Source organism: Grammomys surdaster, unplaced genomic scaffold, assembly GCF_004785775.1.
Source record: "Grammomys surdaster isolate TR1022 unplaced genomic scaffold, NIH_TR_1.0 97, whole genome shotgun sequence".
NCBI lineage: Eukaryota > Metazoa > Chordata > Mammalia > Rodentia > Muridae > Grammomys > Grammomys surdaster.
In genome coordinates, this window is record NW_021604576.1 from 2,407,913 (window position 1) to 2,435,529 (window position 27,617).

The window sequence follows — 27,617 nt, forward strand, 5'->3', positions numbered from 1 at the left end:
CTTCCTTCCTTCCTTTGTCATGGAAGCAATTATTTTTTGTATATAACAAAGGAGCATCTTTGTAGGTTTTTTGAGACATGTATTTTGAAAGCAGTATTATAAATGTCAAACTGAGAGTGGAGCCATATAAATAATCAGTGTGGTTTCACATAAAGCAATGGCAGAAAAAAAATTGTAGATCTTGAAATAGCAATAAATGCAGTAATTGAAAAAAGCAGAATGAAAAATGCACCATAAGCCATCACTTCCTGGGAGCACGAGCAGTGTCACAGGTGAACTGCATTATTCGGGTCAGGCCGTGCTTGCCTCACAAGGAAAGGCGAAATTAGGGTAGCAGCCATCTAGGAGTCGTTTGTCGGCAGGTCAATAAGCATTTCTTACTAGGATGTCCAGTGATGTGGGTGTCCTTAGACACAGTCTGTATGCATGGGATAGTGCAAGATAATTGGTGATAGTGAATTGAGGAATTTTTCATTCATTATTGACTGAGAGGTAGGAACGCCTGATTTGTTGTTGCCTCATGTTCTATCCTGGCTTCACATAAGCTCCCAAATGGAGGCCTAATAGCATTGGGATGTAAACTGATGTTGCTTTCAAGCTAATATTGCAGCCATACATATGGTATGGCTGTTTTTCTAGAGGTGTTGATTGGAGGAAGGCATCAATGGCAAACTCGTATGGAAGTGTTGCAATACTTAAAGGAATCAGTACTAGGTTGTGCAGTATGGACTGTGCCCACAACCTTTCCCCTCCACTTGCAACCACACTGCACACTCTGCCTTTATCAGAGTTTTCTTTTATAAAAAAAATAAATATCTTTCTGTTACCATACAAGGTGATAGTTTTCCTTATGGCATTGTTATATGTGTATACCCATCATGCTTTGCTCTTACTGCTTCCCACTGTCTTCAGTGATCCTATCTTCCCACGTGCTTTGATGACACATGTGGGCTATTAACTTCTCCTGATCTCCTGCCTCCTCCATTTAGACCTCCTCTATCTCTTTCATGGCCCCATTTCCATTTCTATTTGTATATGGATATATGCATAGATATGTACTTTGATATACATATATTTAAACTTAGATTATGTAAATGAGAGAACATGACATTTGTCCTTCTGAATCTGGTTTGTTTCACTCAATATAATGATCTCTAATACAGCCCATTATTCTGCAAATGTCATAATTTAATTTTCTTTATGGCTGGGTAAAATTTCATTTTGTGCATGTACATTTTCATTCTGTGTTCTTCTATTCCTGGACATCTAGGCTGATTCCACATTATATTTTCAATTCTGTGAACAGTTTAACAGTAAACATGGATATCCAAGAACCTCTATAGTAATACATATAGGTCCACACCTAGGGGTTGAATAGCAGGTCATAAAGCAGCTTTAGTTTTGGCTTTTGAGACCCTTACTGATTTCTGTAATAGCTGCTCCAGTTAGTAATAGTCAGCTCCAATTACCCAAAAAGGTAAACAGACAAACAACAAAAACTAATCAAACCAGAATAAAAAATGAAAACAAAACAAAGAACAAGCACAAGAAAACACCCCCCCACACACACACACCATAAAAACACAAATTTGGAAACCAACAGGTGCAAACAAAGGCCAATTAGACAAAGAAATACCCAAAGGAAACCATATGAGAGCAAAGGTCTACAAGAATACCACTGAATATATTTTGTGTTGGTAAGCATGGCCCTTCCTGTGTGTGTGATTACCTAGTGAGACTCCACTGGAACCAACTAATTTTTTCTTTGTGTGTGGTTGTCAGTTGGAGAGAACTTCTTGGTTAGACATGGGAGTTTGTGTCTGATTCCCCATCTCAGTGCTCAGACTCTATCTGGATTGAAACTGTGTTGGCCCTGTGCATAACTGCTATAGTCTCTATGAGTTCATATGCATCTCAGACAATTCTAGCTTTTAGTCATGGAGTGAATCCAGTAAATCTGGCTCAATTCAGCATTTTGTTTTATCTTCCTTTGCTTGTATCGTGAAGATTTACTCCAAAATATTTTCAGGTTTGAGATGGTGTATATTAGCAGAAATCTCATAGTTCTTTTAATACATAATTCAATTCTGTTTCAGAGTTCGTATTTGTTTTTAAAATTAGTTTTAAGATTCATTTAATTTTATGTTAGGTACATGAATGTTTTGCTTGCATGCATATATGAGTACTCTGTGTGTGTGTTGCCCCTTGAGACCAGAAGAAGAGGTGTTGGATCCCCAGAACTGGAGTTAAAAATGGTTGGGAGTCACTATGTGGGTGATACGACCTAAACCTGGTCCTCTGCAAGAGCAGCTAGGGCTCGTAATCACAGAAGCATCTTACCAGACCCAATTTCATTTCTTTCAAAGCATGCTGAGATTTTGTTCTCATCCTGGATCTTAAGGCAATACGAGGTTTTAATGGTTGTTGATCTTAAGGAAAATGGCCAGCCATCTCCCTGAAGGCCACTCCCTCAAAAGAGGTATTTATAAAGGGAAGGCTGATCTTTGAGGACAAGGAGGGAAAGCTATTTTCTACTTCTGAGGGAGCCTTTGAGTCAGGGATGTAGTCTCAACTCTGTTTGGGGTATATTCTAAGGTCCACAATTCCACTCCTTTGTAATCAGTACTCTGGCTATCAATGACAGACTTAGAAAGGCTGTGGACTTACCTGACATAATTTTCAATCGCCAAAACAAAATTTGTGTTTGATTTCTATAAGATCTTCAAACCTTCATGGTTGTTTGCATGCTTCCTTGCTTCTTCTTTTATTCTGAGGACTAGGGAATTTATTAGGATATATGTTATTACCATACATAGACAAAAGGGGGCATGGCATAGGCTTGGGTGAGAGTTTAGGCACCAGCGCTAGGGACAAACAGTCTAGCCAGCTCTCTGAAGAGAACCAGAGTTCAGGAAGAGAGAGTCTCTTTGTATGCCTTAGCATCCACTTCTTAATGAAAAATACATGATGATTTTAAAGCTGTAACAGTTCTCTGCTTCTCTGATGAGCTGAGAGTTTAAAGATCTGAGCCTCCTTATTTTTTTTCTTTTTGAGATTCTTTTTTTTTTTTTTTTTTTTTCGAGACAGGGTTTCTCTGTATAGCCCTGGCTGTCCTGGAACTCACTCTGTAGACCAGGTTGGCCTCGAACTCAGAAATCCGCCTGCCTCTGCCTCCCAAATGCTGGGATTAAAGGCGTGCGCCACCACCGTCTGGCCCTTATTTTCTTCCAGGACCTGTACATTCATGGTCATCCTTTCCTATCACAGGCCATATAGTAATTATTACTCCTGTAATGATTACATGAAGTAGCCATAGATAGGCGTCACACTTAACTCCAGGATTAGTCAGGTTCCTCAGGATGACTACACTCATGTCACGTGTCAATATGCTTCACTATCTCATTGGTAAGCTGCTCAAATAAATCCAGGCTCATCCAACCACTCCTCTGATTCATCCCTGTTTTTCCTGAGGAGGAAATATCAGTTTCTATATTAGTCAATACCTTATCGAAATATAGAAACAACTCATTAGAAATTAATAGAAAGAATTGTTATCTAGGTATAAAATTGCTAACTAGATAACTGAAAGGTAAGCATGTTGTCTCAAGTGTCCAGGAGGTAACAAAATGGAGCAAACAGGGTTAGGCCCAGGGAGCAAAGGATAGAAGCTGTAAAAGCTCGGCAGTGTGGGGGAGGGGGCCCTGCACTACTGAAATATGGCTATTGAAGACCTCCAAGCAGCTGGCACTAAGAGCCTGTGCCTGAGGGAGCTGCCGGAATGTGGCCTGCACAGTCAAGTTGGTAGCTGAAGACTGAAAATGGGGTTCAGTGTTGCCAGGGGAAAGTGCTTTAGCCATGGTAGTGGAGTATTCTGGGGGTGACATTTAGAACACTATCAGGTAGTCTGGAAGCTCATAGGAAGCAGACAGGTAACAGAAAAGACAAATTCCTGTCTCTTCTGGCTTGGTAGGTTTTCTCCAGCACCTAACACAGCACCTGCAGCCAGCTTGCAGAGTCAGAGGGTGTTGACACTGTCTCAGCTCCACGGTCACAATACTGCACAAAGAACAGTGGATTTAGCTTCCAGGGTGACAGTCAGTGACCTGGTCACCAACACACTCTGTCTTAATCTGATGTGTGCCAGATACATCCTTCCAACAGTGGTGTGGTTCTGGGAGAAGCATTTCTTTGGTTCTGAGAAGGAGAGGAATAAAGAATGCTGTTTCCTTTTCTCTGTATTGAGTTATATTGGAGAGAAGTTGCCACTGAAAGCAGGGGTCCTGTAACAGCTCAGCTGACTTTATCTTTAACCCACGTTCTCCCAAAGACCATGAAGAAAGTGATCCTGAAGTGGAAATGGGGGAGGGAGCAAAATAATGCCGGCCTTCTTCTCAGAGACTTCCTTCTGTAATAGGATCCCTCTCAGATTTTAATGTGATGTCATTTTTCTGTTATGCGTGCATCTTTGCCAAGGATTGAATACAGTGAGTGCACAAGTGAAGAAAGTGAATTCATTGGGCAGGCACTGCCATTGAAGAGGGCTTGTAGGGGAGTGTGTGAGGTGGTAAGGGTCCGAGCAGCCCAGCGAAGCAATGTCAACCTTTAAAATACAGAGAGACGTGTCTCAAAGCAGAGTACAGATTAATACACCAGGATGAATTAGCAAAACGGAGAGACTGTTTGGCGCAGAATATATGGATGATTCGGATGCTTGTGATGGGAAACTGTAATCTAATCACTTGTGGGTTTGCAGGGTGGTACCGGTTCCTCTCAAGGGTTGCGGGAGCGCCTTCTCTCTGTCTCTTTTTGGAGTCTCCCTTTTTCTATGAAGTTTTTATAACCATGAAATGATTTCTTCATACTGTTCAGCCTCCCCTGACTCTTTCAGCTTCTTTAATTCAGTGTACCCCGATCTGATTTTCCCGAAGGCTTCACTATTAGGTTCTTGACCGTTTCCTTCACCCCCCTTGCCTTCGTTCACACCTTCCCCCATACAAAGCCTTTTGAGTGGCAGCTTCTGTTCTCGGAGGAGCAGACTCACAGAGCCCTTTAGCAGTCACCATCTCTAGGCGATAGCTTTCTTTTTTATTACTACTATTATTTTTTTATTTTATGTATTCACTTTACATCCTGATCTCTGTCCCCACTCCAGGCTAAACCCTCCCATAATCCTTTCCCCCTCTCACCCTTCTCCTCTAAGAGGGTGAACCTCCTCCCAATACCCCAGGTATCCTCCCAGCATGGCACAGTCTCTGCAGGGCTAGGTGCATCCTCTCCTACTGAAGCCAGACAAGGCAGCCCAGCTAGAGGAAGATATCCCACAGACAGGCAATATCCAGCTTTTAGGATAGCCCCCACTCCAGTTGTTCAGGAAACACATGAAGACTGAGCTGGACATCTGCTACATATTTAGGGGGGAGGGCTAGGTCCCATCTGTGTAGGTTCAGCCTGTGTATGTTCTTTGGTTGGTGGTTCAGGATCTACGAGCCCCAAGGGTCCAGATTAGTTGACTCTGTTTGTCTTCCTGTGGAGTTCCTATCCCCTTTGGGACCTGCAATCCTTCTTCCTATTCTTTCATAAGAATCACCATGCTCCATCTACTGTTCAGCTGTGGTGTCTGTTTCTGTCTGAGTCATCTGCTGGGTGGAGCCTCTCAGGACAGCCTTGCTAGACGACTGTCTACAAGAGCAGGCAGCGTGTCAGTCTCGTAATCTGGCTTTCTTTTCAGTGAAAACATTAGACTTCATAGATTGATTTCATTTCTGACGTGTGGCACAGTCCTAAAGATTTGGCAATGCTGTTTAGAATTAAGGACTGCAAATACATAGAAAAAAGGGATCTTTTATTTAATATAACCCCACAGAGAAGATGTTCATTGCTTAAGTATCTACCAAGACTCTTAAAAAATGGATTTTTTTTTTTAACGTAATAGTGAGCTGCAGTTCTGAGATCACAGTAGCCTTTTTATTTAGAAATTTCCCTGAGGTTCAGCTCTAGTGATTTCTTGTAAAAGTGAAAGGAGATTGGAATCCTAATTGCTGCTGGAGTGACTGCCGTAACTTCCACAATTGCAGGTCTCTTGTGGGAGGAGAGAGGGCTGTCGATGAAGGCTTCCTTTGGGTAAATTCTGAGTGAGAGATGCCAAAAGTACACAAAGTATCTCTAGATTGCCTTATGGCTACAGCGATGCACAGAAAATTGTACTGAATGGCCTAGAAGTGCTGGTTAGTGGAGCAAGGGGGCCACAGTATCTGCCATTCTATTCACATGTTAGGTCAAGCTGATGTCCCCTGACCTTCTCACCTCCAAGGGCATGGGTTAGGAGGACCATTTGTTCTACAAGGAAGAGATTTTTTTTTTTCTCCAATGTAGAGCCATTTTATAAGGATTCTGGCTCTCCTATGAGGAGACTGGTAGTTATGTGTTTATTTAGTCTTATTTTACTAAGAGACAGTATTATACCCAATCAACTTCAGTGCTTTGTTAGCTCACTAACCACTCATCACTTTGTAAATTCACTAAACAAGCCAGACATCCCTTAGGCTACATGGAGCTGACTGTCCCTTCTGTTTTAAACTTATCATCACTGGTTATTCTATCACACTTCCAAAAGAGCAGATCTGAACATATTTTGTCATTAAGGGCTTTTCTTGCTTGACAGATTAAAAATTATAGGGTCAATCTTTGAGGTTAAATTCATAGGATTTTGTATTTTGTCACTTCAAGTGATTGTTACAACTCTGATGGTTCTTTTTTTTTTCGTTTTTTTTTTTTTAGATAGGGTTTCTCTGTGTAGCCCTGGCTGTCGTGGAACTTACTCTGTAGATCAGGCTGGCCTCGAACTCTCGAACTCAGAAATCCGCCTGCCTCTGCCTCCCAAGTGCTGGGATTAAAGGCGTGCGCCACCACCGCCTGGCAACTCTGATGTTTTATTCTTAAAAAACAAAAACAAAACAAAAAAAGACAGGTTATTGGAGCAGGAAAGTTGACTTAGTGGTTAAGAGGATGGGCTGTTCTTCTAGAGGACCCAGGTTCAATTCCCAGCATCCACATGGCTGCTCACCACTGTCTGCAACTCCCAATCCCAAGGGATATGATGCCTCTTTGGGCTCTTTGGGTACCAAGCATGTACGTGATGAACAAACATACATGCAGACAGAACACCCATACACAGAAAATAATAAAATACTAACAAAACCCACTCTATTTCGTTATTTTTATTTGCATTATCTGTGTGAGTGAAGACCACTTGTATACAGGTACCCAAGGAGGCCAGAAGAGGGCATCAGATCTGTTGAAAATGGAATCACAAGTAGTTATGAATTGCCTGATGTGGGTGCTGGGAACTGTGTCCTCTGAAAAAGAGCAAGCATTCTTCACTGCTGAGCTACCTCTCCCTCCCTCCCTCCCTCCCTTCCTCCCTCCCTCCCTCCTTCCCTCCCTCCCTTCCTCCCTCCTTCCCTTCCTTCTTCCACAATTTGAAAAATCTTTGTGTTTTTGTGCATGTGTGTGTATGTGTGTGTATATGTGTGTGATTGACATGCATATGATTCCTCCTTTCCTCCCTTGAGTCCCTTTCAACCTCTTCCATGTACTCCTTCCCACCCCCAAACCTCCTCTCAAATTCATTGTATCTTTTTATTTGTTACATGTATGTATAAATGCACACACACACACACACACACGATGCTAAGCCCATTTAGTGTTGCTGGTATCTGCACGATTACATGCCAGCTGACCACTTGGAATAGAATAACCAGTCAGGGCCTCATCTCTCTTTCTCCTGCTTTCAGAAGCTTTCCGTGAGCTGGGCAGTGGTGGCGCACGCCTTTAATCCCAGAACTTGGGAGGCAGAGGCAGGTGGATTTCTGAGTTTGAGGCCAGCCTGGTCTACAGTGTGAGTTCCAGGACAGCCAGGGCTACATAGAGAAATCCTGTCTCAAAAAAAAAAAAAAAAAAAAACCAAACAAACAAACAAGCAAAAACCCAGAAGCTTTCAGTGCCTGTCATTCTTTGTGTAGGGATGCAGCCTCACGAGATTTACTTCTGATGTTTCTAGTATATCAGATGAAACTAGCCATAACTCTTTACCCACTCAAACAAATCTAGACTCTATCTCACAAATCAAAAGTATTTCAGCAAAAGCAGGAAATAGTTATGTGCATTTGTGTGTATCTTAGAGTTTATGAGATTTTTCAAAAGTTTTACTGTCATGGAATTTAGTACTATAAACCTCCCCTTCCCCCTTTCCCCCAGTATTTGAGAGAAATTGGGAAACAAAATTTGGTAAAGGAAAAGGGATGTGTTTGCAGTTTGACCATCGCTAAGGAGGGATGTGTAATTCCCTTCTCATCTCACCCGGGGACCATCTTGCAGTTTGTAAGAAGCCACGAGCAAAGGGTGAATTTAACCATGAGATGGGCCAATCAGTTCCTGGAGGAAGGGACCTGATCTTGTGCCAAAGCCTGAGCAGAGAAGATGTTCTAAAGAAAGACTTGAGTTTCTCCTTCAGCCATCAGACTACAACTGTCTTCCTCCCACCCCCATGTGAACATCAAAGGAATAGACAACTCTGCCAAGTGAAAACACACTGGCACTCTGGGCATAAACAAGGATCTTATAAGCCACAAAGATTCTGTCCCCCTTCAACATGAAGCATCTCTAAGATTCCATTTTCGTTGGCCACAGATTAAACAAGAAGCTGACATCATAACAGAAACACGATAATGATTACTCTCCAAGTAGGCCATGGCCTAGTTGTTAAAACATGGGAATCTCGAGCCTTTTGTCCTTCCATCTATTGTCTTATGTTTTTTTGCAATCTTCCTGTCTCACTTTACCAAGTACTGGAGTTACAGGTGCACTAGCATACAATTTTCAGTTAGACACAAACTACTACTACCAGCTATCCAGATGAACGCAAAGGAATGGGGTGGATATTTTGAGTAAAGGAAATTTCCCACTGCAGGAGAAATAAATGATTAAATTTGGATTTTATCAAAGTTAAGAATCATTCTGTTTGACAACACAGTTGCATGAATATTTTCTCTCTGCAACAAGGGCAGGTTGGCTAGTGTCAAATCTTAAATATGGAGGAAGTGACTTGGTAGTTTCTACTGTACATCTAATGCTTCTATGCTCAAACTGGCCCCAGTCTCTGATTCAGTGTCACATCCTTTCAGCTGAGCTCCCACCTCCGTACACAGCCATCGCCAGTCCAGGAACAAGTGGCATCCCTGTGATCAACTGTCGTGTGTGCCAGTCTCTAATCAACCTGGATGGTAAACTTCACCAGCATGTGGTTAAATGCACAGTTTGCAATGAAGCTACGGTAAGTGGCAATTTCATGAAAAAGCATAGGTTGCTAACTGATGTCATATTTCTAAAGGAAGTTCTTCAGTAGTGTTATTTAAGTGCCAATGAAGGCTATGTATAAATATGATGATCCTTTTCATTTTTTTCTCCTGTTTGTCTTTATTTTATTATATATAAGAATGTCTCTACATGTTGAGGATAGCACCGTTAGAAAATCTCTTGGCTAATTTAAGTATAATGTTTTTTTGGTTATTTATATATCATGGGCATTCATATTTCTTTTCAGTATCTGTCCATTTTTATTTTAGTGCATATCTACTGGGCTTTACTGCACATGTTGCCTTTATGTAGAAAACTATTTATTTAATACCCATATAATATTAGTATTCTTTTTCCTTATTTGTGAAATTATTATTACTTTCTGTGCTATATTGTTTGCAAATAGCTTAGCATTTTATTCTACTTGTTAGATATGAATGCAATGCAGTGTAATTTTTAAGTAATTGAAGGGCACTTTTAAAAAGCTGATCTTTGAGGTGGCTCAGAGGTTAAAAGCACTGGTTGCTTTTCTAGAGGTCCTGAGTTCAATTCCTCGTAACCAGCCAGGAAGTGGTGGTGCATGCATTTAATCCCAGCACTTGGGAGGCAGAGGCAGGCGGATTTCTGAGTTTGAGGCCGGCCAGGGCTACACAGAGCAACCCTATCTCAAAAAACAAAACAAACAAAAAAATCAATTCCCCACTACCACATGGTGGCTCATAACCATCTATAATGTGATTTAGTACCCTCTTCTGGCCTGCAGGACTATATACAGTAGAACACTGTGTACATAGTAAATAAATCTTAAACAAAACAAAACTGATCTTTGGGAAAAATAACTAAACCTAAATCAAATGGAATAAATTTTCTATGTGAAGAAAAACTTAATAACTTTTTACAGTTTAAATTAGTACCTGGTAAGGGATATACTATTTATTGATCTCTGTTCCTGCCTGTATGGTTAGACTTTAAATTTTTTTCAGTCTTTTTTGAAATCTGCAATTAAATATGAGTTGAATTTTAGTGTTTGTATTTTCTCACAGTTTGGAAAATTATAAATCAGTCTGCTGGTGGTCATTGTCTCTAAAAACCACAAAGCATAGATACTAGACTTCATATATTTGAAAGTTGTAAAATAAAACTCTAATTCATAAAGCAATATATTTTTGTAATTTTTTTCCAGTAAGGGATAGCCTACCTTTTACAGAAGTTTATCACAATAAACAGTTGTAACAACAAAGCTAGCTAGTGTGTAAGTTGATCAATGGATAGTGAATTTAATTAGGATCATCTTCTCTTCTGCTCTTTGTAAACTTGGCAAGCAAATAAAAGGAGTAAGGCAGAAGTACTCATTTTAAAAGCCAGAGCTTTGAGTCTTTCCTTGGATTTAATAATATCTTCTCTCATTCGGCTGTATTTGTTTATATACATTTTTTCCATTGAGACAGCCTGCCCCCCCCCCCCCCCCCGTGTGTGTGTGTGTGTGTGTGTGTGTGTAGAGGGGTGTACATGTGCTTGTGGAGACCAGAGGAGGATGTTTTTCTCCATCACTTCACTCTTGGCCTTGTTCCTTTAAGACCGTATCTCTCACTGAAGCACACTGACCTTTGAGTTGCTAGGCTGACTGTCTAGAGTTTCTCGCTGCCTCTGACTATCTCTGTAACCTACAATGAGGGGTTACAGATGTGTACAGTCATGCCTTTCCTTGTATGTAGATGTTGGGAATTTGAATTCAGGGTCTCATGCTTGTACAAGTTTTTTTTTTTTTTTTTTTAACCCACGGAGCCATCTCCTCGGTCCCTTCAGGCTCTTCATCTATGTAGCCCACGTTGCCCTCAATCTCATGATCCTGGCATTTGCTAATGAGTAGGAACAAGGACAAGCAAAAGTTTTAAAGCTTTGTCTTTAAAAAAAACAAAAACAAAACAGGACAGAGTAGCTCATTCATGATAAAACCCTAGTTTCTGAAGATTTAGCAGACAGTGTCAGTAAGTGATTTGACCAGGGCCATTTGCTGCTATGGTGCCTAAAGGAAACTATGTCAATTCTTTTCATGATTATTACCTCTGACCAAGTAAAGAAATGCAAACAACTGTGAAGAAGCTAGCGTGTAATCAGATTGCTTTGTTTTTTACCTCTAACCTTACTATGGGGGAAAGGTGAACAGAAAGCTCTGAAAGGTGCCATGCCATGTGACTGGATAATGTCTCACACGTGATTTCATCTTAGGCTTTTCAAGCAAAGCGCTGTGAGGCACGGGGGATGGCTTCAGAGAATCCTAGGTTAAAAATGTCAGAGCTAATGAGGGAAATAGGCTCAGATCCAGCAGTGAGATTTCCTCCACCCTCTGTCTCAGTCCACTATTGTGATCCTGTCTGAAATCTGGCCTCAGAGTCTTGGTTCTCTGTGGAGGACACTCTGATAGAAACCTGCTAAGTCTGTCAGATTAAATGGCCTGTAGCTGATTGTTAGCCAGAGATTCAGAGGCTGACAGACAGGAGTGTGCGTGCCAGTTTTCTGTTAAGTGACTGTATCTCTGAGGCTTCATATCAGAAACTGTGATTTTGTCATATGAAAATAATACTAACTTTGTTGGATTACTGTAGAAACAGAAATAAAGCACCCAGCATAGTTATTGGCATAGCATCTTGTATTGTTAGTTGAGACAGGACCTCATTGTATAGTTCTGGCTGTCCTGGAGCTCACTCTGTAGACCAGGATGGCTTGGAACTCAGTGATCCATCTGCATCTTCTTTCCCAGGGCTGGGATTAAAGGCTTGTTCCACCACACTTAGTTTTGCCAAATAATAATTTTAGAATGTTTGCTTGGGTTGGAGAAATGTTGCTCTTACAGAGGACCTGGGTTCAGTTCCCAGCACCCCTTTGGCAGCTAACAACACTGTTGTAATTCCAGTTCCAGTGGAACCATTGCCCCCTTCTGACCAGTGGTGCTGCATGCATGTGGTGCACAGACATACTTGTAGGCAAATGATCCATATACATAAAATAAAAATTAATAAGTCTAAAAACATAACAAACAAAAAACCAAACATAAAATATGCTCATTTTTCTTCCCCTTCTTCTGTGTTCAGGATATGAGATAGGGTGACACTGAGAACTAGTCTCAAACTCTGACTTAGTTGTCTTGTGTTACAAGTGAAAAAATTGATGTCTAGAAGTGAGAAAATCTAAAAAATGTGTGAAAATCTTATTCATGGTCAAGTACATGTTTATTTCATGGCAAATTTTGAATAACATAGATAAATAGCAAATATGCACAAGGCCAAATTCTGTTTTTTCTTGGTGTTTTACATTCTGTAGCTATATATTCTGGATGCTTGTGAATTTTAAACATTCAGGTTTAGTAATCTGCAATATACTAAATAAATTATAGATTTTTAAACTAACCTTTATGTATTTCTATGACAGTTATTTACTTAAATATTTGAATATTTTTAAAGATAAGGATTACAAAAATAATTATATTGTGGGAACTTTTTGATTTCTGTAGTCTTATACAACAATGCACCCATAAGAATGTGGGATCCATTCTGTACGCTAAGCATATTGTTATACATCTAGCCTACTGAGCATTCCGGGTGACAGTAGTCACTGTGTAGTGTGGGTCATTTCCCCTGCACATCACATGGCTGAGAGCTGTATCTTGTTGCTGATTCCCAGCTTCTTCAGAGAATCTCATAGTGCACATTCCTTTGCTAGCCCTCGCTCCCCCCCAATTCAACATGCTACATATATTTTTCTAGCAAACACAAACTTCTTTCTTTGCATCACCAAGATGTAATGATAAATAGGAAACATTCCCAAATGTCCATCATGCTTATTCCACAAATGTTAACATTTATGTTACAGAAGCTTTTCTTTCTAAATAAACTTTACTAGTTGTAAATTTATCAAATACAAAAAATTAATATTGAATCATACTACTCCATACTCTTTTTTTTTTTTTGCAATTTTATTTACCTTTCTTTTTTTCTCCCTCTCCTTCTTTTGTATCTTTCTATTTTTCTTTTTTTAAGTGGATGAGAGTTTTGCTTGCATGGATGTCTGTGCACCATATGCATACAGTGCCCATGGAGACCAGAAGAGGGAGTCAGATCCTGTAGAACTGAACTTGCAGATGGTTTTGAGCCTGGGAATTGAACCCACCACCGCCACTCCACTCTCCTAGCAGAGTAGCTAGTGTTCTTAACCGCGAGCCATCTCCCCAACCCCTGCATTCTTATCTTATCACCTAGTTCACATTTCCCAAACTGTCTCACTAGTGTCTTTAGGAAGGAAAAACTACTTCAGCAGTTAAACCAGAGTCATAGATTGCATTGGGATACTAGGTTACTTTTAACATTCTTTTATCTGAATTTTTTTGTGTCTTCTGTCTTTCTATTGCCTTTGTGTTTTGATCAGTATAGGCAAGATACTTTGTAGACTGTCTTGCAGGCTGAGATGTCTCCTGTTTTCTCACGCTTGGCTTCAGGTCATGTGCTTTGATAGGAATGCCACAGAAAACATCTGATCGGTTCTTTTCACTGTGACTATTCAGTTTAAGCAAGCTTAAGTTCTAATATGGCAAGGAGTGTTTTCTTCTAAGCTATTTGGTCTCAGTTTAAATAAAAAAATATATGTATAAATACCAGTGTTTGGAGCAACTGCAAGTTGTGAAGTTCGATATTGCCATAAAATTAATTAACCACTTCTACTGAGTAGCTTAAGGAAACGAATGAGCCTTCTTTGCTCTGCTGTTGCTTTTGTTGAGTGTGGGTCCTCTTTATGTTTCTACTTAAGTAGACAGGTATATGATCTTATCTTGGGAACTTTAAGGACAAAACAACCAGCATGTGCTACCTATCCCTACCCTATAAAAAGACCAGTGAAACTTACTTTGAAATGTGTTCTTTACTACAAATCTCCACAGTCCTCAAACTTCAGAGTGCTCACCAACCAGCATCATTGCTTACCATGGGAAGCCGTGTCCAGTGCACTCTTGCTTAGGGTGTACTTTGGTAGCACTGGGGGGCCTTCCCATTTCAAGTAATCGTTTCCTCTTTAAACATAAACTATTTGTGACAATTTGTATTTTGGTTGATTTTTCTGTGTTTGTATTTTTTTCCATTATCTAGCCAATCAAAACCCCCCCGACAGGGAAGAAATACGTTAGATGCCCTTGTAATTGTCTCCTCATTTGTAAGGACACATCTCGGCGAATAGGATGTCCGAGACCCAACTGGTAAGAGACAAAGATTCATTCATTCAATCATTCATTTGTGCATTCAACAAGTATTTAAGGCTCATATGTACTAGGCTTTGTTCCAGACAGTTTGTCTCAGTTTTAGATTTTTCTTGTTATTTTTGTTAAAGAGATGATAGACTTAGATAGAATTATTTGTAGGATATAATATTTTTGAATGGACAGTGGATATTTTCTTCATATGTGGGTAGTTAATGTACTATAATAAATCAGTGAGTCACTGGCCTTATTAAAAATAACTAGTTAGTTTACATTTGATATAATTAATTTTAACCCAGGAGATAATTTTTAGCATGTATCTCCTTGTATGCTACATGAGTGTCTGTATAATATATGTATAATGCCTGGGATTGTTTGCCTATGCCAAATGTGATTTGCATGTCCTCACATGCAAGTATATAAACACCTTCACTGTTTTCTTGTTCCTGAAACTTCTCTGGTTTTTTGACCATCAAATGCATCATCTGACTGGAGAATAAAAGAGTAACATGCACCCCACATTCCTTTCTTTCCTTCTCCGAGTGAATAATTACCAAGCAATATTAGGCTTTTCAGAGAAATTTGGTTTCAGCTCAGCGCTTGGTACTTTCATGACAGACACATTTATTAATGTTGAAAAAACACTTTGTACATTTGTCTTTTACCAAATTCAAGTTGTTTGTATAGACTAAGAAAAGAAAAAACAACTGTTCTCTGATTTGAAGTTATAAAAATTTAGAAATTGCAGTTAAGTGATTCCCAAGGACATTGACTGGAACTCATGTCATGATATAGCTTATATTTGAAATGTAATAAATAAATATATATATGTAAATATATGTATAGAAAGCATATAATACATATATATGTTTTCTATACATATACATATACATATACATATACATATACATATACATATACATATACATATACATATACATATTTGCTTTACTTTTAAAAGATTTCGGGTCCAGGGTTTGATACTTGATTTAGTTTACTTTACCGTTGTCTGTTTCTGGCCAAGTATTTTGGGTTTGCCTTCAGTCTGTTTGTGGGCTAATGAATTTGTTTGCTTTTTCCTTCCACAGTCGACGTATAATTAACCTTGGCCCGGTAATGCTCATTTCTGAAGAGCAACCGGCTCAGCCTGCATTGCCAATCCAGCCAGAAGGTACAAGGGTAGTGTGCGGGCACTGCGGGAACACGTTCCTGGTAAGTAGCTATATGTGGGTCATAGGACACTAATCTGTACGTCTAGGTCTTCATCTCATACATCTGAGGACTGTTTATAATTGTATAGTTTTATCCAAGTGTACATTGATCACAAAGTTAAAATAGAGCCTTATTTATGAAGCTGCTGAGTCCAGAGTTTGGCAAGGTGTATAACATCCTTTGTGAATCAGACAAAGATGCATCCAGCTTTAGCTCTATGGGTGGGTATCTTTGTGAGCAAATAAATCTTACCATGCCTTATACTTAGTGGCAAAGTGCAGGTGTTTAAGCCAGCTTTATGGCTTCTAGGAAATCGAAGAATTCAAGAAAAATTCTTATAAGATTTATGAAGAATGTTCTGACTTAAAAATTTGTACTTGAAGTTAAAGGAAATTAGTTCTGATACCTGTGATTAGAAAAGCCACTGGACAAAATCTAAAATACAAGTATATTGATGTGAGCAATTCTATAGAAATTGTTTTAGTACTACTAACTTCAACTCACAGATGATTTTTAAGGAATTAATTTCATAATGACTTACCCCATCAGGAAGGATAAGAGAGGATTTCCTCAGCTGGGCATGATGGTGCATGCTTTTAATCCTAGCACTGAGTGCAGGGATAAGGGGCAGGCAGATAGGTCTCTGAGTTCAAGGCCAGCCTGGTCTACAGAATGAGTTCTAGGACAGGGAGGGTGAATTTTTTTTCTTTTCTTTCTTTCTTTCTTTTTTTTTTTTTTTTTCCTGTTTAAGACATAGGAGAAAAAGAGTTATTTTAGGTCCGTAGTGTTATGTACTTTCTAGAGTCTTGGCAAGGACGTCCATGAACGCCAGCATGGGATGAAAGAGCTTAACCAAGTGATTGGCGCTTTCTGTTGAAGTGTTTATTGTAGTAAAGCAGTTTGTCTGCACAAGTCCTAAATATCTTAACTGGGCTTGCGACCTCCTCATCTACCTGACTACCAGCTCGTGCCCCTCAGATGCCTCAGCTCTTCCAGCTACTTAACTGACAGCGGTTTTCTATGATCAAGCTGTTCCTTTTCCTTTTGGCCAGTACTCTGTGAGCTTTGACATGAACGTTTGCACTCACACCACCCTCCTCCTACCCTTACCCTCATTTCCTTTCCTTATTCCCAGTGGGCTTACTGTGTTCCTTAGTATTCGAGTGCTTTATCTGATTAGAGCAATCTTGTTCACAGCTGAGCTATGTGATATAGCCCAGTTTTATCATATGACCTTTAGCATTTTGTTGAAAGTGTCGATTTGTGCCTTTCTGTTTTCTGTGTGCTGGTTATTAGTTCTTTACATCATGTATTACATGTATAGATGTATCTAGTAGATGTGTCTAAAATCTTTTAATTAGGTTTCTGCTCCGTAGCTGTCATCTTGGACCCTTCCTCACCACCATCCTGAAAGATTGACATCATGTGCTACCTTCGCAGCTGCTGACTTTGTCCTTCTGTGAAGGGACAGGAAATAAACTTTATTCTGTAGGTAGTTTTTAATCTAACATCAAATTTGCATAATAATTTAGCTATTGAGTTCAAGGTTTCCAGTCGTTCCTTTTGGAAAGTTGTAGACTTTTTCCAGTGATGAAGAGACTTTGACTATTCTGATTCCAGGGCCTTCCTGACAGTCCTAATCCTCTGTATTTCTCCTTGTTTTTCCTTCCCTTTCATTTTGTTCATTGATTTGAAATTTCAGGAGGACATGTTCCAGAGAGAGGATTCTGTGGGCTTCTGGGTTTATTTCAGATTGTTCACTTAAGCTTCAGTACCCAAGAGCCTTCCAATCCTGTTTCCCTTTGATTATAATCTCTTCCCTGGCATTGTTCAGAAATAGGAGGTGATATTCTTCTCAATGCTTTCCTCTGCTTTGTCCTAATTTTTTCTGTATGTGTTTTCTATATGTGTTTCATTCATAGTAAAAGTTTGACTCAGATGTTTATTTAAGTTCCCTTACTGGGCTCTACATGTAGACACAGGCTAGATGATTTCTTTTCTATTTTCTCCTTTTCTTTGAAAATCTGTCATTCATGAATACCTGCAAGTCTGCTGAGGCACCAGTTTCCCTGGGGAAAGATTCTCTGATCTCCTGGAAAAGTTGGAATTGGGATGCAGCATTCTAGGCAGTGGTGGAGTGACGTACTTATGCCTGCTTAGGCTGCAGACTTTAACACCTTCGTTTTTAGAATAACCCCTCTACTTTCCTAAAGTCACAGGCTTTGTTAGCTCAGTTCATTTTCAGAGTAACTCACTCTTCTCTTGCATGTCCTGAATGAGGAGTGCTCCTGGCTGTGTAGTCTGGAGAGACTTTACAAGGAACACCATGGTATTTGATTTTCAGCCTTGTGATGTAGCTGACAACCAGAAATCATACATGTATCGCGGAGGTAGAACTTACATTTATACATATGTGTACATTAAAATCATCACAATCAAACAAGGTAATATTTAGATTATTTTTAGTGTAACTATCATAGAAACAGCAGTCAGACAGTCAGTATCTGCTTTCGTCATCATTTCAAGAGGAATAGTCAATGTCCTTATCGTAGGTGCATAGTAGACTGCTCCTAATTCTTCTTTGCCCTAACTGAGCCACTGGAACAATCCTGTCCTTTCTGCCTCTATGGGTTTCACTGTTTTCAGTTCTGTATATAGACATGATCACACAGTGTTAATCTTTCCATGTCTGACTTGTTTCGTTTAATATGATACCCTCCATATTCACTTATATTGTCACAAAGTGGTATGATTGCCTTCCTTTTAAAGACTGAACTATTTCATTTCGTGTGTATAACACCATGTCTTGGTTTGTCAGCAAATTTAGGAGTTGTTTCTGCATTTTGGTTACCGTGACTCACGCCTCAGTAGGCATGGCAGTCTGATTGATGCTCCCTGGTTTTAGCACAGCTTCTAACTCCCAATTTGAAAATACATAGTAGTTCAAATACCTGACCTGCTAGAACTTTCCTCAGTGGGAACCTCTCTGCTTTCTCTGGCATATGCCTCTGTAAGTAATTATGTTTTAGCATCTGGTTCACAAATCACTTGCTAAGACTTTGATTTCTGTTGTACATAATTTAGAAGCCATTTGTCCTTCGGTTTTGTTGTTGTTTGTTTTGTTTTCTTTGTGTAGCCCTGGCTGCCTTGGTACTCTATCTGTAAGTCTGGCTTCGAACTCAGATCCATCTGCCTCTGCCCCCTTAGTGGAGGAAAGCATGGCCACCTCTGCCTGGCTGTAGCCTACATCTTTAAATTCACTTACTATTACTTTAGCTGTAGTTGGAGAAGGACATGGAAATTTATTCCTTCGTTCAATTGTGTGCATTTCATAAGAATGACTCAGATTTGTCTGATCTAGGATGAAGTATAAATCTCCCTTTTGACATTCTGCTTTAATTGATTAGTATGGTGCTTACATAAATTTGAGAATATACTTGGGATAAGTCACAGACCTCTGTTTACAATCACCTCATATTGACTTAGTACAGATTAGCATACTTTATAGATGTCAGCCAACATAAAGTACATTGACTTGGCTACATACATGTTAAACACATTTGGTGCTCTTTGTCTCATATGAAGAAACTGCTTTTTGAATGTGATATCATTTAAAACTCTTCAGAACAGACCATTTCGACTCCCTTAGGGATCTCCTTCCACAATGATCATGCATTCTTGATATTTTATGTTCCTAATCTTTCCATGGATTAACTTTGTATCTAGTGTACAAAAGAGCTAATGTAATTCATTAATAAATATAGAATGTGCATACCAGGTGCTGAACAGATCCCAGGGAAATCATGACAAGCAATTTCTTTTTTGTAGAATTTTCTAACCTAGTAGGAAGGGAAAGACAATTAAGAACTCTATGAAATGTATTCAGAATAGAGCATGGGGGTACACTCTTTTAATGCAGAGACCCACCTAACCTAAAAGACATGGCATTATCCTAGGTTAGAAAACTATACAAGTGCTTTATGTAAGGTTGGCAAGATGGCGGAGCAGGTAAAGGCATTTGCTGCCAACCCTGAGAAACCTAGTTCAAACTTAGGAAGCCACGTGGTAGAAGGAAAGTACTGATTCAACATTGTCTTCTGACCTCTACAATGTGAGTGTGTATACACACACACACACACTCATGCAAAATAAAAAAGAAGAATAAATATAAAAATGCTAACTAAAAAGGAAGTGTTTACACTTACATATACGAGTATCATGTAAATAAGTAAAATATTTACTTAAGTAAATAAGTAAATAATAAGTAAAATATTATTTATTCATTTAGGTTTTTGCTATATGTAAGCCACAGACTCATGTTTATAGTCAGATCTTTTATTTATATTTAGGCCAGGCAACTGAGTCAGATGATCAGATTAGTCTATGTTATTCATACAGTAACAATAATTAAAAACTTAAAATCTTTATCCAGAAAAGACGTTTGGCTTAAAGTACAGAATGTAAAGGTGATTTCAAAATCTCTGGGAAGTTATTTTCAGTAATAAGTGAGAACATTGTCAGTATTAAGAGGATGGGAGTTGGTTTTGATGGTTTCAGGTTAAGAAGAGAAGCCCAGCGGGGCTGAGAGCTCAGTGGTAACATGTGGGCTAAAGAATAGGATGATGAGCTGTTCTCAACAGCATCCTTCTGTTTCTCCTGTCATCCTTTAAAGTAAGGCTTAGAATTCTGAAGTTAGGTTGGTTAGGAATTTACTATCTGACATTGTTTCAAGACCTGCCTGGACTTACTCACATGGCTTAGGAGAATAAGAGTTGTGTTTGCAAAGTATATTTAATGTCATATTTATTTAACAGGATAATTGAGTATTATTCTATAAAAAATTTCGTATATTGGAAAATGACAGGCTGAAAAAGTAAGACTTTTTTTCTTGTAAGTACTTTAGTACTTTTCCTGTGAGTCAGTGTTAACATCTGAAAGAGAATTTTTATGTTGCATGTCCAAATATTGTTCCTCATTCAAACTATTTTGAGGGAGTCCTGTGGTCAGATAACAGTGACTATTTTGAGAGGCATGTTGAGAAAACAATTTCCTAGAAGAAATAAAGTGAATATACAGGTTTAATCTAGTCCATCAGGAATATAAAGACATGTCTTAACTACAATACCGAGTCTCCTGGGGACAGGTGTACACTTGCTAATAAAAGGCATATTCATGCTGATTGAGGCTAGTGTTCTTGCCATACTAAATGTGCTGAGTCACAGTTCATGGTTCAGAGACATAACTCATCAATGTGCTGAATCACAGTTGAAAACAGTTGGTGGTTCTGAGGCATGGCTCACTTAATGTGCAGAGTCACAGTTCATGGTTCAGAGGCATGACTCAGCAAATGTGGTAAGTCATTCTTCTGTGGATTAAAGATCAGGATGATGAGCTGTTTATCCTGTCATGGTTCAAACTTTTCCTTGAAATGAGCCAAGCTGGTACTGTCAAACAGGATTTTCTTCACTTGAATACAGAGTAAGTGCCGTAGCTGAGGGAAATGATAGTTTCAATGTAAACATATTTCCAGGTGTTTCTCATTGTATTATATCCATTAAAATATATCTTATATCTTGGTGGGGTGATATTAAGTGACCAGTTTTAGGCAATAAAGCCTTACTTATGAGCTTTCTTAGTTGAAAAATATATCATGGGGCCCCTGAGTTTATCTGTTTATTAGAAATAAATATGAACTGCAAGATGTCTAAAATGATTTAGTTTCAGAGAAGTCACTTTTAGTGTTTTGACAGAAGTAAGATTTCTTTCTTTCTTTTTTTAAACAAGAACCAGGTCATTTAACTGGATTTGCCATGGAGGAACAATAACCTTTCTTTACCACTCTCCTCGCTCCTGGAGCCTGGAAGAAAAAGGACCAGCTTCCCTGTCAGCTTCCCCACTGGAATTATGGGAAGAAATGCTACTAAATGCACAAAGATTCTGATGTACAGCACAAAAGAGAATAGATAAGATCTCTTTATAGAGGCCGTTGCCCTGTTACCTTAGGACTGAGTTAGGGCAGAGACAGAGGCAAGGGAAGGGGAATAGAAGGTCTTCGGGTGGTTCCGGATTGGAATTCACCTGAAAAACACAGAGCTCACAAAGAAGTTACCAATTTTGTCAGGAGAAAGGCCTACAGGAACATAGACTTGTCTGTGGTAGATACATACCTCTCCTGACAATATATATCACACTTGGAGCCAATGTCTACTAGATGCTCTTTCCTAACCACCACTGGCAATGCTGAGTCTTAGCACTATACAAAGCCAGCCAGAACCATACAGATGAGGGTGGTAGTAAGATTGCAGCCATATGGGCCTAGGTGCCAATTGATAGCTTCTCTAAAGATGTAGTTGTGCATTCTAACATAGGCACTCAGTGATACGGAACTTGAGGGACTGAGGATGTGCTTTTGAGTAAGGGGATACATAAGGCATTGCTGATCCTGGTCTAGTTCCCATACATCCTGTTTTCAGTTAATGAAGAGATAGCATCCAATGAGCGGAGATGAGGAGAAATTCAGGCAAGAGGCTTCCAGGAGCCCAGTTGCATACCTGTCTTCTGGTCCTATGTTGTGTTCTAGCTCACAGATGTGTGCCAGCTGTGGCTAAGCTGCAGCAGGGCAGCATGTGTGAGAGCAGAGATGTTCGGCATGCATACCAGACTCTGCTTCAGACCATCTCAGCACGGGACAGCACACATGCACACCACTACGCATCAGAAAGATGCTCCCGTCAGCACCTAGGAGCAGGGAGGAGTCAGGTCAGAACAAGGTTGAGTCTTCCTGAGGAGTCACAGGAGGTAGGCATGCTATGTTTTGGATTCAGGGTCTCTTGGAGGTATCAGGGACTACCTGAAGTGACCAAGATGCCAGGAAAAAAAAAAAAAGAAATTTTTTTTTCTGCTAGTACTTCAAGATTGAACAATAACATTTTAAGAGTTCAGACATAGCATTTTAGATAGGGAGATTGTAGAAAGTGAAATTCTTTGCAAAAAAAAATTTTTTTCATTCAGTTAAATACCCACAAAATCAGCCCCAGCCATAAAATGTTTTCCTTTTTGAATTTGCTGCAGAGAGACCATACTGGTCTCATACTGGTGACACCATCACCATTTGTGTCGAGTTGATGGCCATATAATTTACCTCTTTCACAATCAGTTGTCATGTTTGTTATCAGTGAATTTGCCGTGATTAACCTATGCTAAAATGTTCATTATAAAATAATAAATAGTCCCCTTTGTCTAGTCCCCTAAAATTTACATTCTGCGATGTGTCAACCTTGAGTCTTGGGGTTTGAGATACCCTTGACATAATGGTTTTGTAATTGTCTCTTCAGGGTATATTATTTCAATTATAAAATTCACTCATGAAAAGCTGTTTATAAATAAAACCTCAAATGATATTGCACATTCAGGATCTCATCTAACTTTGTTATGAAGATAGAAAAGAAGAACACTTTAGTTCATTTTTGTGCTCTGTTCCAGTTTCTGTGTAAATCTGTATAAATCTCCATTTGGCATATTAATTCAAGAATCTTTTGCAGATAACAATAATGGAAATAAACCAGCATATCCCACAGATAAAGCAGTGAGAGGAAGTTTGGTTGTAACCTGAAAACAATGTGGGTTTGGTTGAAGTTCTCAGATGTTCAAAACTAATCTCTCTGAAAAGGCTGAGCAGGCAAATGAAGTTTCCTTTGTCACTTTGAGACTAGGTGGCCTGCTGTGACAGAACAGGAATGGACAGGTTTTGTCAAGCTTTGCTGAGTTTCCTGAAGTTTTTATTAAGATGAAGAAACTGAGCCACAGGAAATCCATACCTCTTTGCTTATTTCTTTTCTTTTTCTTTTTTTTTCTTTTCTTTTTTTTTTTTTTTGGTTTTTCGAGACAGGGTTTCTCTGTGTAGCCCTGGCTGTCCTGGAACTCACTCTGTAGACCAGGCTAGCCTTGAACTCTCTAACTCAGAAATCCGCCTGCCTCTGCCTCCCAAGTGCTGGGATTAAAGGCGTGTGCCACCACTGCCCAGCTTCTTTGCCCATTTCTTAAATCTAAGGATGAAAAAAAATCCGTAAGATGTTTTCCTAAAATTATATTTTGCTATTTGTAAACATTAAATTCTGCATGTTATTGAAAACTCACAACAAGTAGAAATTGACCACCTAGAATCTTTAACCAAAATTAATTTTTATGTGAGAAACTTGTTTTGACACAAAACTAATGACATATTTATCCCCTTGTAAAACTATGAAAGAAATATAATATCTTATTTAAAGCAAAATGAACAGTTAGAAAACCTGTTGGGGTATCACAGCAGACACACCCAGGGCTACATGTCTATTCAACACCAACTGGAATTCAGAGCAACAACCACACTCCCTTACAAAGCCATTTGAAAATCTCTTCTTTCATGAAGTAAAGATTTATCTTAAATTTGCAAGAACTTTTTTTGAAAGATTTTGCCCTAAGATCTGTATGCTATTTTAAGTATCTGAATGACATTTCTATGAGAAGGGTAAAATATTCTATTACTGAGTTTACTGGTAGATGGAGAAGAAAATTATACCATAGGCTTAGTGTGTTTTTGTTACATTTTACATGCATTGAGGGAACAAGATCTAGTTCCTTGGTTTTAGTTCTGTCAGCATCTCATTTGGTTAGTTTATAATGTATGCCATGGCTTCTCACACAAGTGAAATAGAAAACTGAGAACAGTTACAAGTTAGAATATTCAAGTATTTACAAGTTGGTTCTCAGGGCTTAGAGGAGAATAAAGATTGAAGGTATATGATATACTTTAGTAAGGCAACTCAAGAATGCATGGGAAAGAGTGCGTGCTGTTTTCCTTGTGAGGGAAATCTGTGTGGTGTCAGAGCCCTGTGAGAGAGTCATGGGAACTGGTTCAGGCTGGGATCCCAAATGTGTTCTCGGGATGAGAGAACTGTTGGAGGAGAAATACTATGGAACAGGAGAAGATGATTGATGGCCATGTCGTCATTCCTGGTGACATTTAGACTAAAGTAAACAGGTCTCCTATTGGCTAGTTTTCAGTTGCTATTCTTTTCAAATTTTTCTCTTTATTTATTTTACAGTGGATGGAACTGAGGTTCAACACTCTGGCAAAATGCCCACACTGCAAAAAAATGTAAGTTCTCTGCTGGAAATATCATTGAGAAGTACTTGAGAGCAACCAGAAGAGCTTGGAATTCTCGCTTATGTAGACATGCTTTTTAAGACATGTCATGAACTGAATGCATGCTTACTTACCATTTTCAAAGGCATCTTTAAGCTAACATATTACAGTTTGAAATGAAAATAATTGGGATTAGTTATTGTTCTTTAAAAGGAAATCCATTTTTAAGAGAGCAAAATTAATAAATTGTCAGGTGACCTGGAGAGTTTTCCAATGTTACAAAGATTATAATCTTTTGTACTTAATCTGTAAGAAGCATTGTAATCAAGGAGAAAAACCTATATAGTTTGTGAGTCTGTAATAGATTGATGGTTAGTTTTTCCGCTTCTTCCCTAATGAGGTTATTACTCTGGTATGGTTTATGTAATTGCCTGATTTAACTATCCAGTCTATTTATTTGTGTTTCTAACTGGTTTGCCTAGGGAAAATAAAAAAAAAACCAACAACAACAACAAAAAACAAAAACAAAAACAAAACTATACGAACATGGGAAACCACAAAAGGTTTTTTGATTACAAATATTTTTTTGGCATATGTGTTGGGGATTCTGAGGACCAAGGACTTTGCGAGCAGGACTCATAGGAATCAGTCAGACTACCAGATGTGATTGACTCTAGCTGAAGAATATTGAATATACTCAGCAAAGGGAAAAGACAAACTGGCCACAAAGCTTGCAGACACCAATTCAGTGCTTCCAAGCTGCCTTTCTGGGTGGAAAAGAATCTGTGAAAGAATCTTTACTATACCTGTGGTGTGTGTCTACTAAGGGCGCTCCCTGGAGACTTGGTGCCCTGGGGACCATTGCCAAACTCACATTCCAAACACCCACCAAGAAAGTTCATATTTGGGGTAACCCATATCACACACAGAGAATTTATACCCAATAAATCATTCTTGTAATAGGATGCTGGGAACTTTTAAAAAACCCAAGTTCCCAGGCAGCCAACCTTTTAAGAAGGGCTTTTAAATCATAGTATTCTTGGGCTTGATTTGTTAATCATTCCACACAACATTTATTTTGAGAATGAAAATTTAATTAAAAATAATTATCAACTTATGTGTATGAATTATAATATAAGCAAAGTCAATTAAACTAGAATGTTTTGACAATTCAATTCTTAAAAAAGAAAATATGGATTCATACTTTTTATGCCCTTTAGTATGATCTAATTAGCTTCATCTATTTTGACAGTAGAAAAATCCCAAGAATGGTTTCTCAGAGAAAAAAAAGTGTCTGAAAAATCGAGACTACATAATGAAATGTCTCCATTCATCGCTGCTAAATGATTTCCACTAAATATACCTCTGGGATAATTTTATCATTCAATTTTAACTTCAAAAGAAGAGATATTTTCAATTATTTTTTAGGTGAAATTAATCACCTAAGAAATTAGGTTTTTTTGATTCTAGTTGAAGTCCAGTGCCTGGAGAAGAAAAGCAGACAACCCCAAATACATACACAGAAAAATATGTTAGGAGACAGCAGTGCCCAACACATGTAGATATGCATGCTTATAATACTTTTGTATGAATGTATCAAAAATGTACAAAGTTAAGTGGGAAATATCTTCTCCAAGGACATTAAGTAGTATTAAAATTATAAAAAATAGGCAGCAAAAGATAGGATGCCCGGCACAGTGAATGTGGCCTTCCAGATACCTGTACACAGTAGCCAGAGCTTTTGCAACCATCTTAAAGTGCAGGTTAGCCTGGTTTTACAATAAGAAACTGTTGAGAAAGGGCAAGCAAGGGTTATGTTTAAGGGACCTGTTTAACTACTTTAGAACAGTGGCATTGTTTTTTGCTGACAATAAGAATGTTGAATTTCTGACCATAAGGCTATATTGATATAAAGAAGAATTTGTATCAATAACCTAGGGAGCAGTATGCATAGAAATTCATGTGGACTAAACCAGTTTAAATGTCATTCTAGGAAGATGCTTTGCAGAATTGAAGTCATATGCTAACCACGGGAAAACTCAGGGCCTTTGTTACTTGAAGGCTGATGCTGTCATCGCATGAGCACCCGTGACTGGCTTCCAGATTTCTTTTGGCATGTTTTTCTTTATCGCAACATGAAGGTGCTATTAGAATAGAATACTGAGAATAGCATTTTACTTCTTTAAACATAACTATTCCCAAATTTCTTTTTAGTTATCAGAATTATTATATTATTACTACAGAACTACTACACTAAGTATTAATCTCACAAGCATTTCTCACATCTCCACAGGCAAAGAAATGTGTTCTCCGATTTCTTATTCATGCAGATGTGGAGGCTGTTGCAGCTGAAAGCTTGTTTTCCTTTCATTGCCATCTGGATATGCAGTCCTAGCATTGTGAAGTACAACTTGGGCTGTTGTCCCTCACTGAAATGCTATAATGAACCTAAGACTAAGAGAGACAGACATTGACTTTTCGTCAAATCCTCATTGAATGTCAGTTCTACATCACCAAGAGCTCCTTTGTGAATCCCTTTCCAGTGTTTTCAGTATTATGGATTCTTGCTCTCTGAGCCATCCTTTAGAGTTTCTAAGTCAGCACTCCTGTGTGACAGGGTACTTCTTACACAGAGTCAGCACTCCTGTGTGACAGGGTACTTCTTACACAGAGTCAGCACTC

At 38.9% G+C, this 27,617-nt stretch overlaps 1 protein-coding gene across 1 annotated transcript in view; it reads left to right on the top strand.

Annotated features, from left to right (window-relative positions):
• Positions 1-27,617, top strand: part of Pip4p2 (phosphatidylinositol-4,5-bisphosphate 4-phosphatase 2) — a 50,639-nt gene that overhangs the window by 14,011 nt on the left and 9,011 nt on the right. The window contains exons 2-5 of the mRNA XM_028780321.1: positions 9,183-9,331; positions 14,490-14,596; positions 15,685-15,808; positions 24,895-24,947. Of these exons, the coding sequence (XP_028636154.1) occupies positions 9,183-9,331; positions 14,490-14,596; positions 15,685-15,808; positions 24,895-24,947 (433 nt within the window). The remainder of the gene's footprint in view (positions 1-9,182; positions 9,332-14,489; positions 14,597-15,684; positions 15,809-24,894; positions 24,948-27,617) is intronic.